The sequence below is a fragment of the Colius striatus genome, chromosome Z (assembly GCF_028858725.1).
Source record: "Colius striatus isolate bColStr4 chromosome Z, bColStr4.1.hap1, whole genome shotgun sequence".
Lineage (NCBI taxonomy): Eukaryota > Metazoa > Chordata > Aves > Coliiformes > Coliidae > Colius > Colius striatus.
This window is the reverse complement of record NC_084790.1, coordinates 82,961,372-82,980,415: the sequence shown is the minus strand read 5'-3', so window position 1 is coordinate 82,980,415 and position 19,044 is coordinate 82,961,372. Positions and strand designations below refer to the sequence as shown.

Genomic DNA, 19,044 nt, shown 5'->3' with positions numbered 1-19,044 from the left:
TAGATCTGTGCCCCCTGCCCCCAGTAATAATTGTCCTATGACTTAAAACTGAACAGTCTGCTTCTTACAACGTATTTTAGTTTCTCAGCTACTGGGATGGATGCACAGTATATGATACTGACCAGAGTGGGAATAATAATGAATTCTTTTGTGATTTAGGATTTATGGATGGAGTATGTCAATGTTGAACTGATACACCATGAGTTTCAGGAAGCTCTAAACCTTTGGCTGCAGGATCAACTTGAATCACATTCAACCTGTGTTTCTACAGGGAGAACAGATTTCACCAATCCTTTATCAGGTAAGAGAGAAAAATATTGGTAATGAAACTGGGCCAGAAAGAACAATTAGCATGTTGAAGTCCTTGTTTCTTTGGAAACAGAACGAATTTTGTAATCAAGATGTTAATACAGTTTGTGTTTTCCATGGGTACAGTATTTTGCATGAAGCATTCATAGTGTTTTCACTGAGATGCTCGTGTGAGAGGCTAACATTTATGTTTTTGGCTCAAAGTTTGCTACATCACAGAAGAGCAGGTCATATTTTGCTAGATTTTCATGGGTTCCTTGCACAGAACGTGCTGCAGACAGTCTGAACTTCCCTGAAGTTTAGATGGAGATAGCTGCAAGCAAAGGCAAAAACCACTCTAAGTGAAAACAGAAAGATTGTCTCTGTTTTTGATCTGGTAGCCTCTGTCAGATGAGGGGAATAAATGGGGTGATAAGGGGAAAATGGGAAAAATTCAGAAGGTAGGAGTGGCTGAAGGAAAAAAGGAAAGCAGTAAGGCCTTGGATCCTAATGTTTGTGGTGGAGCTGATAATGAAAGTAATAACTAGTTGTCTTACTTTTGTTGGCCAAGTTTAAGTGTCTTGGGTTTTTTTTTTTAGGGGAAGGAATCTTGAGAAATCCTAGTCTGCTGCAAAAAAATATCGTACAAAAAATAATGTCTTGTTCAGTTTCTCCTAATCTTTTATTGACAAAACTTCCCTCTGCTTCCTTTTCCAGCCAAAGAGAGGATAATGAATAATCTGAAGAAGTTTGATACTCCCAAGCCCCATCTCCCACTCCAGACAATGAAAGCTCCTGTGCCAGTTATTTCCTCTGCCAGTTTAGTAAGTCAGAAAGAAGCAATTCAGCTCATGTGCGTGGACCTGAAGATCTTGCAGCGACATGCCAAGTAAGACATCACTGTTTTCCTTCTGCCTCACTCATGTGTCTAGCAGTGTCTTTAGGTGTCCCTTACAGTAGCCCTTGCAGTAGCTCCATTTGTGGTCTTGGCACAAGGCTGTAAGTACTTGACTTCTGCTTCTTGTGTGTTCTTTTTCTTTCTGCTTGGCTCTAATGTTATTATTTCACTCTTTAGCCACGATAAGACTACACAAGTCTTTTCTAATAACTGAGATTATATCAGCTGACATATAACTTCTGACAATTTCTCTCATTTGGCATGCTTAAAAGAAAGCCTTTCTTTAGCCTAGATTTGTTGACAATAATTTAGTTAACTCTTTTATCACTAAGGTAGTAACTGCAAAATGAAACAGTGGAGCTCCCAAGAGAGAAACCTGATTTCTGAGACTTAGCTTTGTGATTGAAGGAGACTTCCTGTTTTTAATATCCTTCTAAGAGAATTATTTTCAAACACAGATGATGAATCTATAGCTGTTTTTGCCTAGTGGAGTCATTTAATAACAGTATTATAAACCAAAAACTGGTAAGCCCAAGACAAAATGTATCTAAACAATTCCAGCAGCAATTTTAGGTAAATTGTGTTTGGTTTTTTTTTGTTTTTATTGACTGAGTCATTGCAAAAACTTTGATAGAAAGATTGCATTTCCTACAGAGTAATCCACTTAATTTCCTTAAAGGTTGTCGCATAGAATAATTAAAATTAACTCATGCAGACCTGAGTAGTTGTGTCCTTATTAACCTATTTCTTACTTTCAAGTGTTATCACTTGAATGAAATTGAGTTAAAACTTTAAATAACCTTTTATATTTTCTAGGAAAGTGTCACAAGTCTTTGCATAGCACATTAAATTGGAGTCTCATCTCTTGTTTATAAATTCTTAGCATTACTGTGTTCAGTAGAGGTTTTGATAACTATTAATAAATGCTTTTCAGAACTGCAGCACTCTGGGAATCTCAGCATGTTGCTCTTAATAGTGAAATATTGGACACAGTTCCTAAGCTGTATGTCAATCGGGAAGAGCAGATCACCCTCCGTTTGGAGTGCCGGGGAACCTCAAATAAAGGCTGTCAGGGAGCAGCTCTGCTAACAATTCAGGTTAGACACGTGGTGTCACATCTGTTTTGGGGCTGTTGGACATGAATAATGGAAATGAAGTGACTGATTACAAGGGTGGTAGCACTGAACCAGATAAATCCATGCACACATAATAGTTACATGAAATGCTTAATATGTAATGCCCAAAAGGAGATGCAGGTCAACAGTTGATGAAAAAAGTTTTGCTCATAACATCCATTCTAAACTGCTTCCCTGTGTGGGAATGTGCTCACTGATAGGAATAAGGGCATGAAAATGTTCACAGAAATATTCCCATGTTGCTCGGTATATTAGTTTTTTGACCCCTTCTACATTTCAATCCCTGTGGATTAAGTCTGACACGAAAGACATGAATTGTGTTGATGTGTGATAATTAAATAGCAACGTGACCAAGGCATGCTTGTGTACGATGTACTAAATCCGATCAAAGCTCCCAAGGGGAAATCTATCTATATTCAAAGTTCTCTTACTAGACTCTGCTTTGTATTTACAAATAGGAGCAACCTTGAAGAGTTTTAGAAAAAAAATACGTTTTTATGAAATGAACATGTGTCTCTTTTGTCATTCAGTTTGAAGGGAAACATAAAAATGAAGCAGTGAGCCAGCAGCTTCATGCTTTGCGTAAAGAAGTGAGACAACTCCAGGCAGAAGCTATGAAGCCACCTTCTCTGGGTGTTGTGGAAGCAGCAGTACATGTGGAAAATTTTATAACGTAGGTTGTATTTCTTCTTCTGTATGTTGAGATAAACTTGTGGAACCTGTTTGTCTGTTTTTCATAATGCTTATCAGCTTGGGCCAACAACAGAGTTGGACTCCCGACCACCTGGATGTTTGTGACACAGTTCTTCAAAGGAATAACTGTATTATCAGAAAGTCATTCAGGCTCAACAGGGTGCACAGTATTGTTTTCTGCTTCAGTTTATTGTACTGTGTATTAGAATAACCCTTCTAACCCTGCAAAAGCGTATTGAGTAGTGACAGGGATACTACGTTAGACTTCAGCAAGTGGCAAACTTAGACCAGAGCCACAGGTTGTATATGCTTCAAATATTAATCTCTCTAGGTTTTTTTCCTCTTATAGTGCGGGACGTAGCTTTTTAAAGGAGTTATGATTTGAAGTGGTTTTTCAATATGTGAAACAAAATTTTACAGTAGGAGTATATAAAACCACTTTTTTGGGCATGTGTAAGTTAATGAGTAAGTTCAAAGCTGCCTTCCTCTTGACGATCTTTTAGAGTTAATCTCAAACTTCTAGATTTCTGCTGGAATTCTTTTAGCATAATTGATTTCCTCCAGAATGTACTCACTGTACAAGTAGAAATATTTGTTTACTATTCCTATGTGTTCATTCTTCATCATTGATCTGAAAAATTCTGTGGATGAGCTAATTTTTGGGACTTACATCTGTGGAATTGCATATTCTTTGGGTATCTTAATTCAGACTCAGTGAAGATGTGGGTTTGAGCTCAATAGCACATTTACTTAGGAATGCACAAGAAAAGATTGATGCTGTTTTAGTTCTTTTATTGCTGAGCCTATTAAGTAAAATGAGGTAAATTTTCTTGCAGCAAAAATGTAGCTGAGATGGCCTAAGAACATGAAAATTACATGATTTGAGGGAGAAATAATCTATTGGAACTATGCTGTGAAAAATCTTTTGGTCATCACTTACTGACTCTGGTTATGGAGACTTTCCAAAAGGTTTGGAGGTACCCATTTCAGGCAGCAAAATTACTCAGGTTAAACCTGGGTTCTTCTGCCTGGACATGGGATGGCTTGGGAAGTCTTCATCAATGCACAGAGAGATATACCTGAAGGGAGGATGCAAAGAAGGCAGAACCAGGCTCTTGTCAAGAGTGCCCAGTGACAGGACAAGAGGCAGAGGACAGAGGAGGTTCCTTCTGAACATAAGGAAACACTGTGATACAGGCTGTCCAGAGAGGTTGTGGAGTCTCCATCCTTGGAGTTACTCAGAAGCCATCTGGGCATAGTCCCAGGCAACTGGCTCTAGGTGGTGCTGCTTGAGCAAGGAGATAGCTCCACATGTCCTTCAGAAGTGCCTCCCAACCTCAGCCATGCTGTGATTCCGTGAACATATGCTTGATTGTCATCAGAAATACCCATCTCAAAGCTATATGTCAGCAAGAAACCTATCTTCATAGTCACAGACTATTTTCCATATGTAAATTTAATCTGCCTCTTTTTTTTTTTTGCAGGGCCTTAATAAATATCTACAAGGTACAGCCCATGCCTGCAATTAAGAAAGTTGGAATTAGTTTGTTTTTTACATTAGTGGAATATGTATGTGATGAAACTCAACGCAGTCCTCCCACAAGACAATTCTTCACGTCCTGCATTGAAATTTTAGGCCAAGTGAGTTTATTCTCTTGAATTTTGAATGCCTAATGCTTATTCTGTTTGTCTGCTGAGACTGAGGCTCTAAAACATTTAGAAGCTTGAAAATTAACTTCTAAGCCTCTGATCATTTTCCTTTCAATTAATTGTGTAATATACACGGTCTTCAAGAGAGTTTAAGCTTGCATGTAAGCAACGTAAAAACTGTTTCTCTGAGGTGCCGGCTTACTGCTTATAAATGCTTACTGTGTTAAAGTGCTCAAGTAGGCTGAATTTTTGGGCAGGTAACTAAAGTTTGGGTGATTCTAGTGTGTTAAAAAAAAAAAAAAAGTGTATATTTTGCAGTTACTGAGCACTTCCTGCTGATTTATGTCTTGTCAGCCTCCATACTTAGACACCTCACTTCTACAGCTTTGCAGTATTCTTTGTGTAGTGAGTTAGTCAGAAGTTTGCTGATAGAGAGTATAAGTGGTTTTTGTTGTTGGTAATTTTTGCTGAGGAATGCATTGCATGGGTGCTCTGAGAAAATGCACTAGTCTCTGCTGTGGGTCCAGATATGTATTTGCGTCTCTTAAATAGAGTTTGTTTCCATGTTCAGCTGTTGCTAAACCCCTTAGAAAGGTGAAGTGCTCAAAAGCTCTTTGTAGCCCTAATTCTGTTTAAATTTTCCCTAATAATTAGGTAGGGCTAATTAAACTTGAATTAATTTTCATTTGCTATTCCAGCAGAAAAGTTGTATTACTAGGTGTTTTTCAACATGTGTTGTCACAAAGTGCTTTTAAGTGTGGTAGGAGAACACAATCAATGATTTTGCATTGTGTCTCATGGAACAGCAGTATTTGGTCTAAAGTTTTTGAAAACTTTCCTTTGTAAAAAAGGACCAAAATTGTGCTTGTCTCGACAAAAAGTTTTAAGAGGTCTTACTTTCCAAGAGATTTATACTGAGCCATTTTTCTCACCGTTCTCAACTTCCTCAGGTGTTCATCAGTGGGACCAAGTCTGAGTGTAACCGTCTTCTTCAGACAATCCTGCAGAATCGAAGGCTCTGTACTCTTCTTTCCCCTTATTTCACTCCTGTTGCTTCTCCCAGTGAATTTGTGACTTTATATGAAAAAGTTGTGACTTTTCTGAGTGAGGATAACAGTGATGTTGTCTTCATGTTGCTGACAAAGGTAAAATACCCATGAATATTGTATCTGGCTTGTGGGTTGCTTTTATGGGTGTTCTGTCTAAAGACTGTGACTTTAGGGAAAGGAAGAGAGGTGCAAGTTTAGTACTTCAAAGTAGAATTGTCAGGATCTATAGATCTCTGTTGCTTAACCCAGATGATATGTGTTGTTTTCATCTCAAAAGGGGCTGGAAGCAAGAGGAAATAGGAAACTTAAACTACCCTTTTCTAGCCCAAATAGAACCACAGAATTGCAGAACAGTGGGTGTTGGAAGGGACTTCTATAGCTCATCCAGTCCAACCCCCTGCTAAAGCAGGTTCCCCTTGATCAGAGGGCACAGGAATGTGTCCAGCTGGGTTTGGAAGCTCCCAGAGAAGGAGCCTCCACACCCTCCCTGGGCAGCCTAGGCCAGGGCTCCCTCACCTCAAACACCAAAGGAGTTTCTCCTCCTGTTCCAGAGGAACTTTGTGTTTCCAGCTTGTGCCTGTTACCCCTTGTCCTGTCACTGGCCACCACAGAAAAAAGACTGACCCCATCCTCTTGACACCAACTCTTAAGAGATTTCTCAGCATTGATAAGGTTGCCCCTCGGTCTTCCCCAGACTAAACAGCCCCAGATCCCACAGCCTTTCTTCATCAGAGAGATGTTCCAGACCCTTCAGCATCTTAGTGGCTCTGCACTGGCCTCTCTCCAGAAGTTCCCTGTCTCTCTTGAGCTGAGGAGCCCAGAACTGGACACAGGACTCCAGATGAGGCCTTCCTTGACCTGCTGCCCACACTCTTCTTGATGCCACCAGAATGCCATTGGCCTTCTTAGCCCTGAGGGCACATTGCTGGCTCATGGTCAGTTTGTTATCAACCAGGACTCCCAGGTCTCTCTCTGCAGAGCTGCTCTCCAGCAGGTCAATCCCCAGCCTGTCCTGGTGCATGGGGTTGTTCCTCCCTAGGCGCAAGACTCTGCACTTGCCCTTGTTGAACCTCATGAGGTTTCTTTCTGCCCAACTCTTGCTGAATGGCAGCACAGCCTCTGGGGAATCATCCAGTCCTCCCAGTTAGATGTCATCAGCCAACTCACTGAGGGAACACACTGTCCTTTTATCCAGATTGTTGATGATGTTAAATATGACTTACACCAGAACTGATCCCTCTGGAACCCTACTTCACACCCTAGGACATTATGTGCAGCATAAAGTGGGCAGAATTGGCCAAGAAGGCTGATTGATGTTCAGGGGCTGGTTGGACATTGGTCAGTGGGTGTTAGCAATTGCTTTTGTACATTGCTTATCAGTCTTGGGGTTCATTTCACTCTCATTTTTTTAGTCTCCTTTTTCATTACAATTATTTTTACAATATTTTATTTATTAAACTGTTCTTAAGCAGATGTGACTTTTACTGTTTTTCCCGATTCTCTTTGCTATGGTGTGGGATAGCCCTTTGCATAGATGGGGTCAGGTCTCCTGACTATACTGCCTCCCAGCTTCTTGTGCCCCTCCTCACTGTCAGAGCGTGGGAAACTAGAAAGCTCTTAACGTAGGGCAAGCACTACTTGCCAATAGCTAAAACATCAGAGTGTTATCAACATTATTGTCAAACTAAATCAAAAACACTGCCCTGTACCAGCTACTAGGATGAAAATTAACTCTGGCCCAGCTGAAACCAGGACATGCCTCTAGGTATGTGATTGTGATACTGAGGCATGGAAATTTACGTATGTCTTTAGGGATCTAAGAGCCCAAGCTAGACTGCTTCATAAATTCAGGGACTTCTGCAGTATGGTAGATCATGACCTTTGGGGCTTGTTACCTTGATTTTGAGTTTGGATTAATGAGGTGCAGATTTACATAGGGTTTTTTTTTCTTAAATGTTGAAAAACTTCAGGATTTTTTTTTCTCCTGATAGTTTCTCCCTTCTCCTTAAAAGTGTTGTGACTCTTAAAGATTCTACTTACAAATTCTTCCTGTCCTCTCTTCTAGTTTGACCTTCCTCAATGGTTAAGCATTGCTAAACCGTCTCTGTCTGAACGCACCAAGCTTCTGGAGTCTATTCACTTGGCTCTCAATGCGTGTGGCCTTGAACCTGAAGAAGATATTTTGATGCCATTTAATATCTTCTGCAAGCATTGGACTAACCTTCTCCAGTATCAGTTCCCTGATCACTATAGTGATTTCCTAAGGTTGTTCATGCAAAGTGAGTATCTGAACCCATGCATAGTAAGCCTGTTGTACAGAACTCTTCTGGCTTAAAAGTATGAGCTCTGTGCAGTAGAGTCAAATAGCAACAAAAATGGAACAATTTAAACTTCCTGAAGTTTCTATATGCACTTTTATGTGCATGCTGTGTGATGTGTTTTGATTAGACTTATCTCTACTAGAAAGGAACTCTTTCCTGCTGATCAAAGGATATGCATCATTTCAGCCTATCCTACAGGAGAAGGATGGAAGAAAGGTTTCTATTAATGGAAGCACTTAATAATGATAATTATGCCCCAATCTGTAGTGCAGCATCTTTGTTCTCCAGCACCCCTCCATGTCAGACTGAGAACTGGAATTACAGAGACCTGGGACTGATACTGAAATCTAGTGAAAATGTCCTGATGGACATGATATGCTGCCTGTAATCTGATCTGCCTCTAAAATGAGAACAAATGTACCTCCTTTCTGTCAAGCGTGGTGAGGCAGCAACTGTATCTCAATATGTGTTTTTAGCCAGGGATGTACTAAATGCCTGGGAAAATTTTAAGAGGAGAAGATGTAGATTCCAAAAAGGAATGTTGAATTACTCACACTTGAAAGTTAGAGACATCTCTCACCCTTAAACTTCAGGCTTTCAAAGTTGTGCCTTACCTATTTTTTTTATGTAATAAGAAGCTCTAATTTCAACCTTTTTTGACTTGTATTGAAAAAGAGTCTAACATATCCATCTGATTTTCACAATGCATTCTTTCTCTTTCTCCCAAGGCTCATCAGAGCAGCTTCTAAGCCCCGATTGCTGGAAGGCGTCACTTAAAGTTTTGGGATGTGGTTCACCAGTGAGTGAGCAGGGAAGCCTCAAGAAAAGTGATTCTACTGAGAGTCCTGTATTGCAAGATGCTGAAAAAGTTCTCCTCTCTGCAGAACAGGTGAGTGCCTCTTCAGTTGATTTATTATGTCTTTGAGCTGAAACAGATGCTCACCAGTGATAAATAACACTGCTGTGCAGTGTTGCTGTAGCTGATTAATAATTTTCTCATTTTTTCAGGTTAGAGAGACAATAGATTGGCTTTCCACTTCTTTCTACAAACTCCGACTGGCTTCGATGGACTTCAGAACTTTTGGTCTGTTTTCGAAATGGAGTCCTTATGTGGCTGAAGTGAATACATTCCTGGAGTATCTTATTAAATGTTTTATTGACACGGAAGTTGCCAGTTTAGCCCAAGAGCCTGTTGGCACTAACAGAATCCTAACAGGTAATATATCTAAAAAACAAATTACTTGAGAATCTGAATGACTGTTCTTTATTTTCCTCTGTTAAAGACCATTTAAATATACAGTAAAAATCTTCTTGCTCAGTGTTTGTACAATGGTGAGAACATTAAAATACAAACAGGAAATGTTGTGCTACTTATGGCCATGTGGAACTTTATGCTTGTTGGAGGAAGCTTGTTTATATTTCAGCTTGGCTTTAAAAGTATTTTATTAAGACATTATACTTTATTCAAAGGAAAATACAGTCTTTTACACTAAGCAGAGATTTGTGAAGGAGAGATTATTGAATTTCATCCTAGTATTTTGATTTGGAGAAAATCAGCAAAACAGCTTTTGTTTTAGTATATAGAGGTTTAAAGTGTGAGTTGTGATTAGCTCACAATTTCAGATGTGTTAAATTGATACTAATAAAACATCTAAGCCATGCAAAATGTTCATGATTGTTGTTAAAACAACCATATTGTTAACCAGAGTAACTAATCAACTTTAAATTTTAAACTTTTACTTGACCAGGAAGAACTGATTAAGTGTTGGAATAAGCAAAGGACATTGTAGTCAGGTTTGAAAAAAGTGTAGCAACCTCACTAATCATCCTGATTTGAAGAGAAAAATAAAAAAGCAACTACTTTTTTTTCTTTCTAGCATTGCAGTCCTTATATTCAGTCATTGCTGGGCTCTTTAAACCATGGATACTGGTCTTGAATAAGGAAGATGCAAGGTATATATTCCACTTTAAAGTGAAATGATTTTTTTTGCTAAAAGTAAGGACTTTAGCCTTTCACACTTACCTGTTATTTTTTTTATACTTTATGACTGTATTGTGACCTTCCACTTAGGTAGCTGGGCTTTGTGTCATATCCTAAAAAAAAAAGTTACAGAACTAATTCATAAGTTAAGTGAAATTATCCAAGAGTTAGGCTGAATAATTATTTTGGATACAAGAAACATCTCTGCTTCCTGACCAGAACTTGGTTATGAGAAAGACGTGGATTGAAAAGTGTTCTGAAAATGCTGAAACTCGATTTTTTTCATTCCTTTTTTAACCTCCATAATACCTACATTGCCTTAGTTGAAAACAAAACAAAAAAGGCCAAATGCAACCCCAAATGGTAGTGGTATGTAAAGAAACTCCAGACTGAATCAGTGCTATGCCAGTCTGCTCTCTTGTGTACCTCTGTCTCCACGTGGACAGTTACTTGTAATAGTACACATTCACATTTTACTTTCTTGCAAAAGTTTTTGAGTTGTGAGCTGGTCATCAGTGCTTCCTTAGAAGTTTGACTGCAGGTGGTATATGCTGTCATTCAGAAATTCCTGCCTTTTAGCCTTTAATTCAATTATGAAATACTAAACAAGTCACCTTCTTGCTATCTCTGCCTGCTCAGTCGTATTGTGCATGTTCAGCGAGACGTTAAAGTATAGACCTCTTCTGAGGAAAAGATGACAGTCCTGCAGACTTGAGTTTTCTCAGACTGCTATTAGCTGCACTATATTGATTTATGATGCTTTAGAGTATTTCAATTGCTGAATTGTTTATGATCCTGTCACTCAACAATGAAATTTGTGTTGCTTCACTTCTTTTTAAGCAACCAGCCCTACTACCCTTGGTTAGAGAGTGACACTCCTGTAGCATCCACTGTGGTCTGTCTGTTTACAGATTGCATCAAGCTTTTGCACGAGAGCTTTAAAGGTAGGTGAAGTCCATGTTGTTTTAATGTAAGTGGTACTTTCTGTTCAGTCAGACCAAAAAGAGATTTTTGAGATGTGGGCCTTGAGGGAATTTTGTTTGTTACGAACTTTTAGCCAAGATGATCCCTGCAGTGGCACCAGGAGCACTTCTTTATTCCATCCTTAAAGAGACAGCTGTTTTCCTTGGCAAGGGTAGGTAATATGCTTGATAAACACTTACCTGTCAGATAACAAAGTTAATGTGAAGGAAAGCAAGAGTTAACGCTGTGACTTCATTCCAGGTTTCTATGTTGTTCCCGTACAACATTTGCAGTAGCATGTCATGATGACCATTACACGTGTCTTGGGGGTAATTTAATCTGCAGGACTCTTCATTTTGACCTTATATTTAGCACTTCTTATTGTGTCTAATGTGTAGTTAGACATAGGAAGGGGAAAAAAAAAAATCACAGTACCTCGTAACAACTTTTAGGAATGAAGTAGATGAATACTTCTCTTTTTATGCACTATAAAAAATAACATATTGTTCTGTATTTTGTAAGGTTTGTGATTTAGAAAATCTTTTTTTTAAAAAAAAACCAGAGCTACCCAACATAAAAGCAGTGAAATTCCACGAGAAAGGAGTAATTTATAACTTCAGATTATTATCCAGCAAATCTCCAGAAGATAGAGGAAGGGCATGAAATCATGAGCTTCTCGACTTGTTCATTTCGAGAAAGAAATCAAAAAGCTTTTTTTTTTGTTTGAGTGTATTTTAGAGTAACTCACATTCATCAATTTTCAAATTGAGCTTCCTTCTGTAATGACACTTTCCCTGAATTTTTCTATGTTGTTAATTCAGCTGTTTTCTTTGAATCTAGATAAGCTGTTCCCAGGCCACCATGGGGCACTCTGGTTACATCTAATGCATTACTGTGAATCTTGCACAGCCCCCAAAATGCCAGAGTTTATTCTATATACTTTCCATACTGAGTTCAGAAGGCTTCCATGGAAGGAAATGCATCCAGACCAGATGCTTATGGAAGAGTTCTTTAAAGTGAGTACACAGCAACTCCTCAATTATGTTTGTAATCAGCGTTGCCCTAAAAACATAACTGCAGAGCTGGAGACAGTTCTTCTAGCAAGTTGTTGCATTCACAGCTGCTCCTTTTGTGATGGAGTTTTGTGAAGAAGTGCTATTGAGTCTTAGACAAAGTTGTGGGGAGCTAAAACTCTGTCAGTCTTTGTCATTGCTCTATCTGAATGTCTTGTTTATTACATATATATTTAATATGTATTTAGAGTTAATATATTTTACTCTTGCAATGTCATTCTCATTTCCAAGTTGCCTGAGACAACATAAAGCTTCAGATAGGTGTGGAAATGCTTCAGGATTGACTGCTTCTCTCTTTAAATTCTTCATGCTGTTCTAAATAGGCTCAGAGTCTTTTTAGTTTCTCTTAGAATGAAGAGAATTGAGTGCAATCACGCAGCTAAGAGTCTGTAATAGATTTCTTTCTGCTTTGCAGTATCTTGCTATTCCGTATTGATTGTTTGAAAAGCTGATGAAGTTGTATGTTCAACTCACCTGTGTGGGGGGCAAACTGATGGAGAAGTGGCATCTGTCTTCTCCTATGCTGACCTAAAAATACTGCTGAGGATTTGTAGTTGGCTGAGGAACTGAAAAGTGTGGAAGTATTTAAATCTCATGATGTTTTATGGGCTCATCTTTTTCCTTTCTTTTTTTTAGATTGAAAGAGGCAGCCCCAAGAGTTGTTTCTTATTCTTGGGTTATGTCTTATGTGAAATAAACTGGGTCAGCGTCCTCTCTGATGCCTGGAATCCCAATCCTCATCCTCAGACTCAAAACATGATTGTCTGTTTGCTGTATATGATGGTCCTTTTGGCAAAGGAAGAACAACTTATAGGCAAAGAGGTAATTTTTTGAAGGATTCATCACTATCTTAGAAGAATAATCCTCTTCTAGCAAGGGCACAGAATGTGACTTTGCTCTCACTTGCAGAATTATTAACTCTGAAGTGGTTTTTGCACAGGTAAAATACCGCATAAAGAAATGGCCAAGACTAATTCCTTATGTGAGGAATTTTGTGTAATCTGTGGGGAGAAAAGAGCAGTTCACTGGAGTTAGAGTGACACTCTGGGTTTTGGAAAGAACATATATGCTAATTTTGTCATTGTTTAAAAAATGATTGTCATATAAAGCTACTGTGATATTAGTTTAACTTCTGTGTCTCTTAGGCCAGCCTGTAATGAAAATGACTCTTTCCTTTTCTCTTTCCTGGTTTTGGAGAGCCTTAGGTAGAAGCAAGGTACATGCAAAGTAAAGATAGTATTAGCAAGAATTTACGTATGCAGCTATAAAATGTGAATATATATGTACATAGATGTTGGTGTGTGTACATCTACAAGGTGAAGCTTTTCCTGGCAGCCCGAGTAAAAGAGTGTCTAGCATCTGCCTGCTCTGATTCAGGCAGTCTGCTGACTGGAGCAGCTTTGACTTTTTGTGCCTGTGGTGCTGTGAGAAGAACTGGGAGCCTCACTGAGTCACATTTACTCTGTCACAGCCAGTCATGTCATACTTTGCTGTGCCTTGCTACTTTTTCTGTGTGGCAATAGTGGAGCGATGATGAGGAGCCATCCATTTACGAAAAGCTTATGCTTGGCTCTGTCTCTTAGTGTCCCTGATGTTTTCCATCCTTATCTACTGGTCACGCTTCAGGTTGGTTGTGTTAAGCAGATCTCAGCAATGGGATTAGTCCCTATGAGGTTCAGAGCGGCACTTGATCTAGGTGTATTTTTTTTCATAGCTGTCTAAAAGGGCTATATTTGTCTGCTTGAACATGTTTCCTCAGGAGTTACAAGTGCTGTTCAGGCCTTACTCAGAACTCCTTTTCTAAACATTTATTTCTTACCACAAAATGCACCCATTTTAACTCCATATGATGTGATGACAAGTCATAATGATGCAACAAGCAGCTCATCCTTGCCTGCTTCTCATGAGTTGCTGGAAACAGATTACATTGTCTTGAATTTTAGGTTGAGTTTTCTTGCACTCTTGTTCACAAGGGGGATTTGATCATCTGATTTTGAAGTGCTCTTCCCATTTTTGGTTGCATTCCAGTATTTTTGAACTACTGGAATGGGAAAGAGAAATGCTGGGTGTTAGAGTGAACTTTCCAAACCCTACTTTTGCTGAGAGCTGTGTGTGGGTAAATCTGTCAATCTCATTCAGTCCAAATTGCTTCTGGAGGAATCTTCTAGAGGAGCTGGGCAATCTTCAGGAAGTCCTATTTCCCATCTGCCAGTTTTCTCCCAGCTGTTTTCCATTTCCTCTGAGGCATTACAAGATGCTGTGACAAGATGTCAGCAGAAGCCTTTGATCAATGTTGTATGTTGGTTTAGGAAAGTTACTGTAGCTCACTGCTTTGACTTGAATGTGTTTGCTTATCAGAAGCTTCTCAGGCTTCAAAAAATACCTGTTTGAACATTGTATGAATCAACTTCAGGAATTCCCTCCTGGCCTCCAGCAATGTGTTAAACTAACATGCAGTCACTCATTTTTGTACCTCCCAGAATGTTGCTGTGACACACTGACTTAAATGTCAAACTCTCTCAGCCCCACATTCCAGTGTATGAGCAACCTGAGTACTTGTTGTACCAGCACAATGTTCTTGTTGATGTAGTCTAATTTGGCATAGTTCTGGATCCTTAAAGTCTTTGGCTGTCAACACAATTCCAGTATTTGGTCATTCTATAATATGTAGAAATGGGGTTGCTCTTGGTGTCACAGGTGTACATGAACCACTGAAAGGAGAGTGATGGTAGCTGAGGCAAGATTCTCTGCTGCTTGTAGACAGACTTTTCCCTCTGCACACTTGCACTGCTGTGTGATTTCTGGATGCTGTAGGCTGCTGTACTACTCAGGATGGTATTTATGAGAATAACCCTGGTGTTGGTAGGTGATTCACGGAAGGGAAAATTGAGGCTCAAGTTTCTGTCCCTGGTTCTGTTGTGAACTGAGATTAATTAAAAAAAAACCTACTTAAGGCCTTTTTCAGAAGTGCCTTTATCTTGTAGAGTCTCAATTTCTTTCTAGCTGTCTTTGCGTGTTTACATGTCAAAATTTAATGCCTCTCTCTGACTGTTGTGCTTGGTTATTGCTGCTGCCACAGTCTGAGTACTCTGATGTGAACGCTAGAGAGGATATAATGTGTGTTGGTGTGCTACTTGAATGAGGAATTGCTTTTTAGACACACTCCCAGTGGTCATCTAATTCTGTGGGGTTTCTGCTCCCTCTCCTTCAAATTTTGGAGTCTGGTTTCCAATACTGAGTACTGTGAATGTCATTTTAAAACAGCAAAGAAAGTGGAACTTAAACTGATATCTTTAAATCTTCAGGAATCACCACTGATAAATCTTCTTGGACAGACCAGCTCCCTTCCTTGGCAGCTTGTGGGCATTTCATCATATCAAAGCATCATCAGCTACTGCAGCACTCACTACCCTCCCTCTGTTATCCTTGCTAAGGATGCTGCAGCTGAATTGATAGTGAAGCTTTTGAAGATCTCAGCAGGCTTTGGTGCATCATCAGACAGCCACATACACCTTGTAAGTTGAACTGGTTTTGCAGCATCACTGAGCTGTTCTTATCACTTGTAATGTTCTGCATTTGTGTATTGTGGAGTCTGGAAAGAGTTCTAGGCATGTTTGGGTTTTTTTCTAACTGGTTTTAATTTTGATGAACAGGACGCCACGCTGAAGTGCCAAGCATACATACGCCAGGTGGTTCAATTTCTCAGCACCTTAGAACAGAGTGGAAAGATTACTCTTGCAGTTTTGGAACAAGAAATGTCCAAGTTGCTAGATGATGTAGTCATCTTTAATCCTCCAGGTTTGTGTTAAAGAAGTGGTGAATTACTTAAAAGCTGTCAAGATGCTTTGTTCTGCTGCATGGACTGTTGAGCATGCGTGGATATATAGTCACTTGTGTTACTATAACGTGTCCCTTACGGGCAGCAGGGACTGTTACTTTGATGATGTTTACATGGGTGGTATATTAGCACAAAACAAAAATATGAGCTGTCAAGAGTGACTGGAACAACAGAAAAAAACCCAGGTTACACTGTAAGTAAAGCTGACCAATACAGAATCTTGAGGGATTCTTTGATGTCTAGTTTTTTAGTCTTTAAAATTTTATTGGGCACTGTCATCTGTTTTAAAAGGAAGGATGATACAAATACACTCTCAGAGGAACTGGGTTCTAAGAAAGGATTCTAAACTGTTGTGTAATTTGGTAAACTGACTATATTGAAGTAGGGAAATTATATTGATGCACGCTAGTAGTATGGTGTGTCCATACCCACAACTTTTGTACTGATTTCATTTTTAGTACTCGTAGCATCTTAACCTTCCTCTATCAACCTAAAACATTGTGAGGTTCACCAGGGGCAAGTGCAGAGTCCTGCAGCTGCGGAGGAACAATCTTATGCACCAGGACAGGCTGGGGATTGACTTGCTGGAGAGCAGCTCTGCAGAGAGAGACCTGGGAGTGCTGGTTGGTAATAAACTATGAGCCAGCAATGTGCCCTCATGGCCAAAAAGGCCAATGGCATCCTGGGACCATTCAGAAGAATGTGGACAGCAGGTTGAGGGAGGTTCTTCTCCCTGTCTACTCAGCCTTGATAAGGACTGGAGTCCTGTGTCCAGTACTGGGCTCCCCAGCTCAAGAGGGACAGTGAACTGTTGGAGAGAGTCCAGCACAGAGCCACCAGTACATTGATGGGACTGGAACATCTCTCTGATGAGGAAAAGCTGTGGGATCTGGGGCTGTTTAGTCTGAAGAAGAAGAGGCTGAGGCAGGGGAACCTTATCAATGCTGATCAATACCTGAAGGGTGGCTGTTTAGAGGATGGGACCAGTCTGCAGCTGAAATCCATTGTCTCCCTGTACTACTTGTCAGAACTTGTGTCTCTTCCTGTCCATAACCCACACAGGTGTGCTAGCAAGAGCAAACAGAATGTGTCTGAAAAATCTGTGAGAGTAACAACTGTCTCTCAGGTCTTGTGTTGCTACTTGGGGAAGCTCTGTAGGTCAACAAAACTCTTTGGCTTTAGAAGTGAAGGCTCCACTGTTGCTGCTAACATTCCTTGTAACTGAGACATTTTTGAGGGGACAGGAGCTCCAGTTTAAGAGAAGCAGCTCTGTTTCATGAACCCTTGTGCACACTTGTGTGCCTTAAAGGGCTGAAAGAGAGCATGCTCTGTGTTGCTCAACCAGGCTTTGGAATGCATGCAGTGACAGGAAAAGTGTGGTGTGTATCAAATCTAGCTTCTCTGTGGGGTTTGGAGGGGTCTGGTGGAGGTTTCTGGTAGACCCTCAGGGGCACCACCTTCTGTTGACGCGAAGGTGGATCTGGAGAGGAGAAATCTGGCCTTCTCACATGAGCATTGTTCCAGGGCTTGGCCAGGGGATCTGGTGGGTCTTGCTGTAAGGTCTGTGGTGGTGGTCTGAAGTCTGGTCTGTGGGTGAGACTCTACTGTAAAACTAGTTGTGGCCTTAGGAGAGCCAGTTAACCACATCTTTCCCAGTTGGTCTGTGGTACGAGAAGTTTACTTGACTGGAGAGCTCTGCCATGACAGGTGACTCTTGCTTTTTTTCATCTTTCTTAGTAGGTAGAGTAGCTTAGTTTGGAAGGGATGTCTGGATGCATGTAGTCCACGCTGCTGCTCACACCAGGACTAGTTTCAAAGTTAAATCAGCTTGTTCAGGATGTTGTCTGGTGAGCTTACAGATACTTGCAAGTGTGGAGGTCTCAAACTCTTTGGGTGATGTTTGTTCAAGTGATTAATCCCTCCGTCTGCACAACTTCTCTTCATAAGCAGTTGAAATTTTTCCTTCTACAATGCCTGTTTTTGTTTGAAAATTTTCTTTCTATAGCAATTAATAGTTTTTCATCAATCTGTACAAAAGTTTACTCCGTAGTTACACTTCTAAGAGCAAAGAGCAGGAAATGTTAATGCTTTCTGGGTGCTGTTATAGGTGGCCTGTTGTAAAAGGTTCAGGCAATGCCAGGAGATGGTGTCAAATAAATGTTCTGGGGATGAATAGTGGGATTATTAGGAAATTTAGAATCGTAGAAATGCATGAGGGGATTGCAACCTTTCAGGGTTCATCTTAGTCATATTTTAAATTGAATTGGATCTGAAATCTTCAATATTTGACACTAAGGTGTGCTTTAAACTATGTTTTAATACCCAAATTTTCTTGGGGAGTGTAAATGTGCTTTATCATTTACTTTTTTTTTTGCACTGTAGTCGTGGTAAGGGACTGTAGGTGAAAGATGGGCTCCAAAAGCAAGAGACTTTTCCTAGTACCTACCAAAAGTGTTTGGTGGGGAAGTTGAATTTGGGCTCTAGCACCTGTTTAGTGAAATGTCTCTCTTATGGCTTTCAGATATGGACCTGCAAACACGTCACATGGCCCTCAGCAGCCTGTTCACAGAGACGCTGATGATGCTGAACAACTCCAGTGTCACCACGGCAGAGTCACTGCGGGGCAGCTTGCGGAGGTGGATTGAGGGCAGAGTGCAGGGGGTGCTGGCAATGCCCCTCCTGACAGCAGCCTGTGGGAGCCTGGCCTCTGTGAGACACATGGCAGAGACCACAGAAGCCTGTATCACTGCTTACTTCAGTAAGGGTAGGGGTCTGACTTCTAGTGCTGCTTGTCTCAAAAACTTTGATCAAATAGAAACAGAGCATTGTTTTTGTTATAAAAGACATTTAAAATCCCTGAATCCAAGCCCTTCCCTCACACTGCCAAGGCCACCACTAGGCAGTATCCCTCAGCACCTCAGCTATACAGCTTTGGAATCACTCCAGGGGTGGGGACTCCTCCACCTGCCTGAGCAGCTCACACCAGTGTCCAATAAGCCTCTCTGGAAAAGTTCTTCCTCATCCCCCATCATACCCTCCCCGGCAAGTTTCTCTTGTCATGTCCTTTATGACAGAGGAGAAGAGAATGACCCCCACCCTTAACCTCACTACAGTCTCCTGTTAGGGTGTTGCAGAGTCATTTTGTTTCCCCTCA

The 19,044-nt window shown here is 40.3% G+C and overlaps 1 protein-coding gene across 5 annotated transcripts in view; it reads left to right on the top strand.

The window, feature by feature from the left end:
* The window catches only part of EPG5 (ectopic P-granules 5 autophagy tethering factor), a 57,907-nt gene that overhangs the window by 32,589 nt on the left and 6,274 nt on the right, over nucleotides 1–19,044 (top strand). For all 5 annotated transcript variants that reach the window (XM_062018374.1, XM_062018373.1, XM_062018372.1 and 2 more), the window contains 16 exons: nucleotides 160–301; nucleotides 1,006–1,177; nucleotides 2,121–2,283; nucleotides 2,853–2,995; nucleotides 4,500–4,656; nucleotides 5,616–5,810; nucleotides 7,780–7,993; nucleotides 8,764–8,924; nucleotides 9,044–9,251; nucleotides 9,913–9,988; nucleotides 10,857–10,960; nucleotides 11,820–11,995; nucleotides 12,689–12,874; nucleotides 15,358–15,567; nucleotides 15,706–15,850; nucleotides 18,412–18,654. In XM_062018374.1, the coding sequence (XP_061874358.1) occupies nucleotides 160–301; nucleotides 1,006–1,177; nucleotides 2,121–2,283; nucleotides 2,853–2,995; nucleotides 4,500–4,656; nucleotides 5,616–5,810; nucleotides 7,780–7,993; nucleotides 8,764–8,924; nucleotides 9,044–9,251; nucleotides 9,913–9,988; nucleotides 10,857–10,960; nucleotides 11,820–11,995; nucleotides 12,689–12,874; nucleotides 15,358–15,567; nucleotides 15,706–15,850; nucleotides 18,412–18,654 (2,695 nt within the window). The remainder of the gene's footprint in view (nucleotides 1–159; nucleotides 302–1,005; nucleotides 1,178–2,120; nucleotides 2,284–2,852; nucleotides 2,996–4,499; nucleotides 4,657–5,615; nucleotides 5,811–7,779; nucleotides 7,994–8,763; nucleotides 8,925–9,043; nucleotides 9,252–9,912; nucleotides 9,989–10,856; nucleotides 10,961–11,819; nucleotides 11,996–12,688; nucleotides 12,875–15,357; nucleotides 15,568–15,705; nucleotides 15,851–18,411; nucleotides 18,655–19,044) is intronic.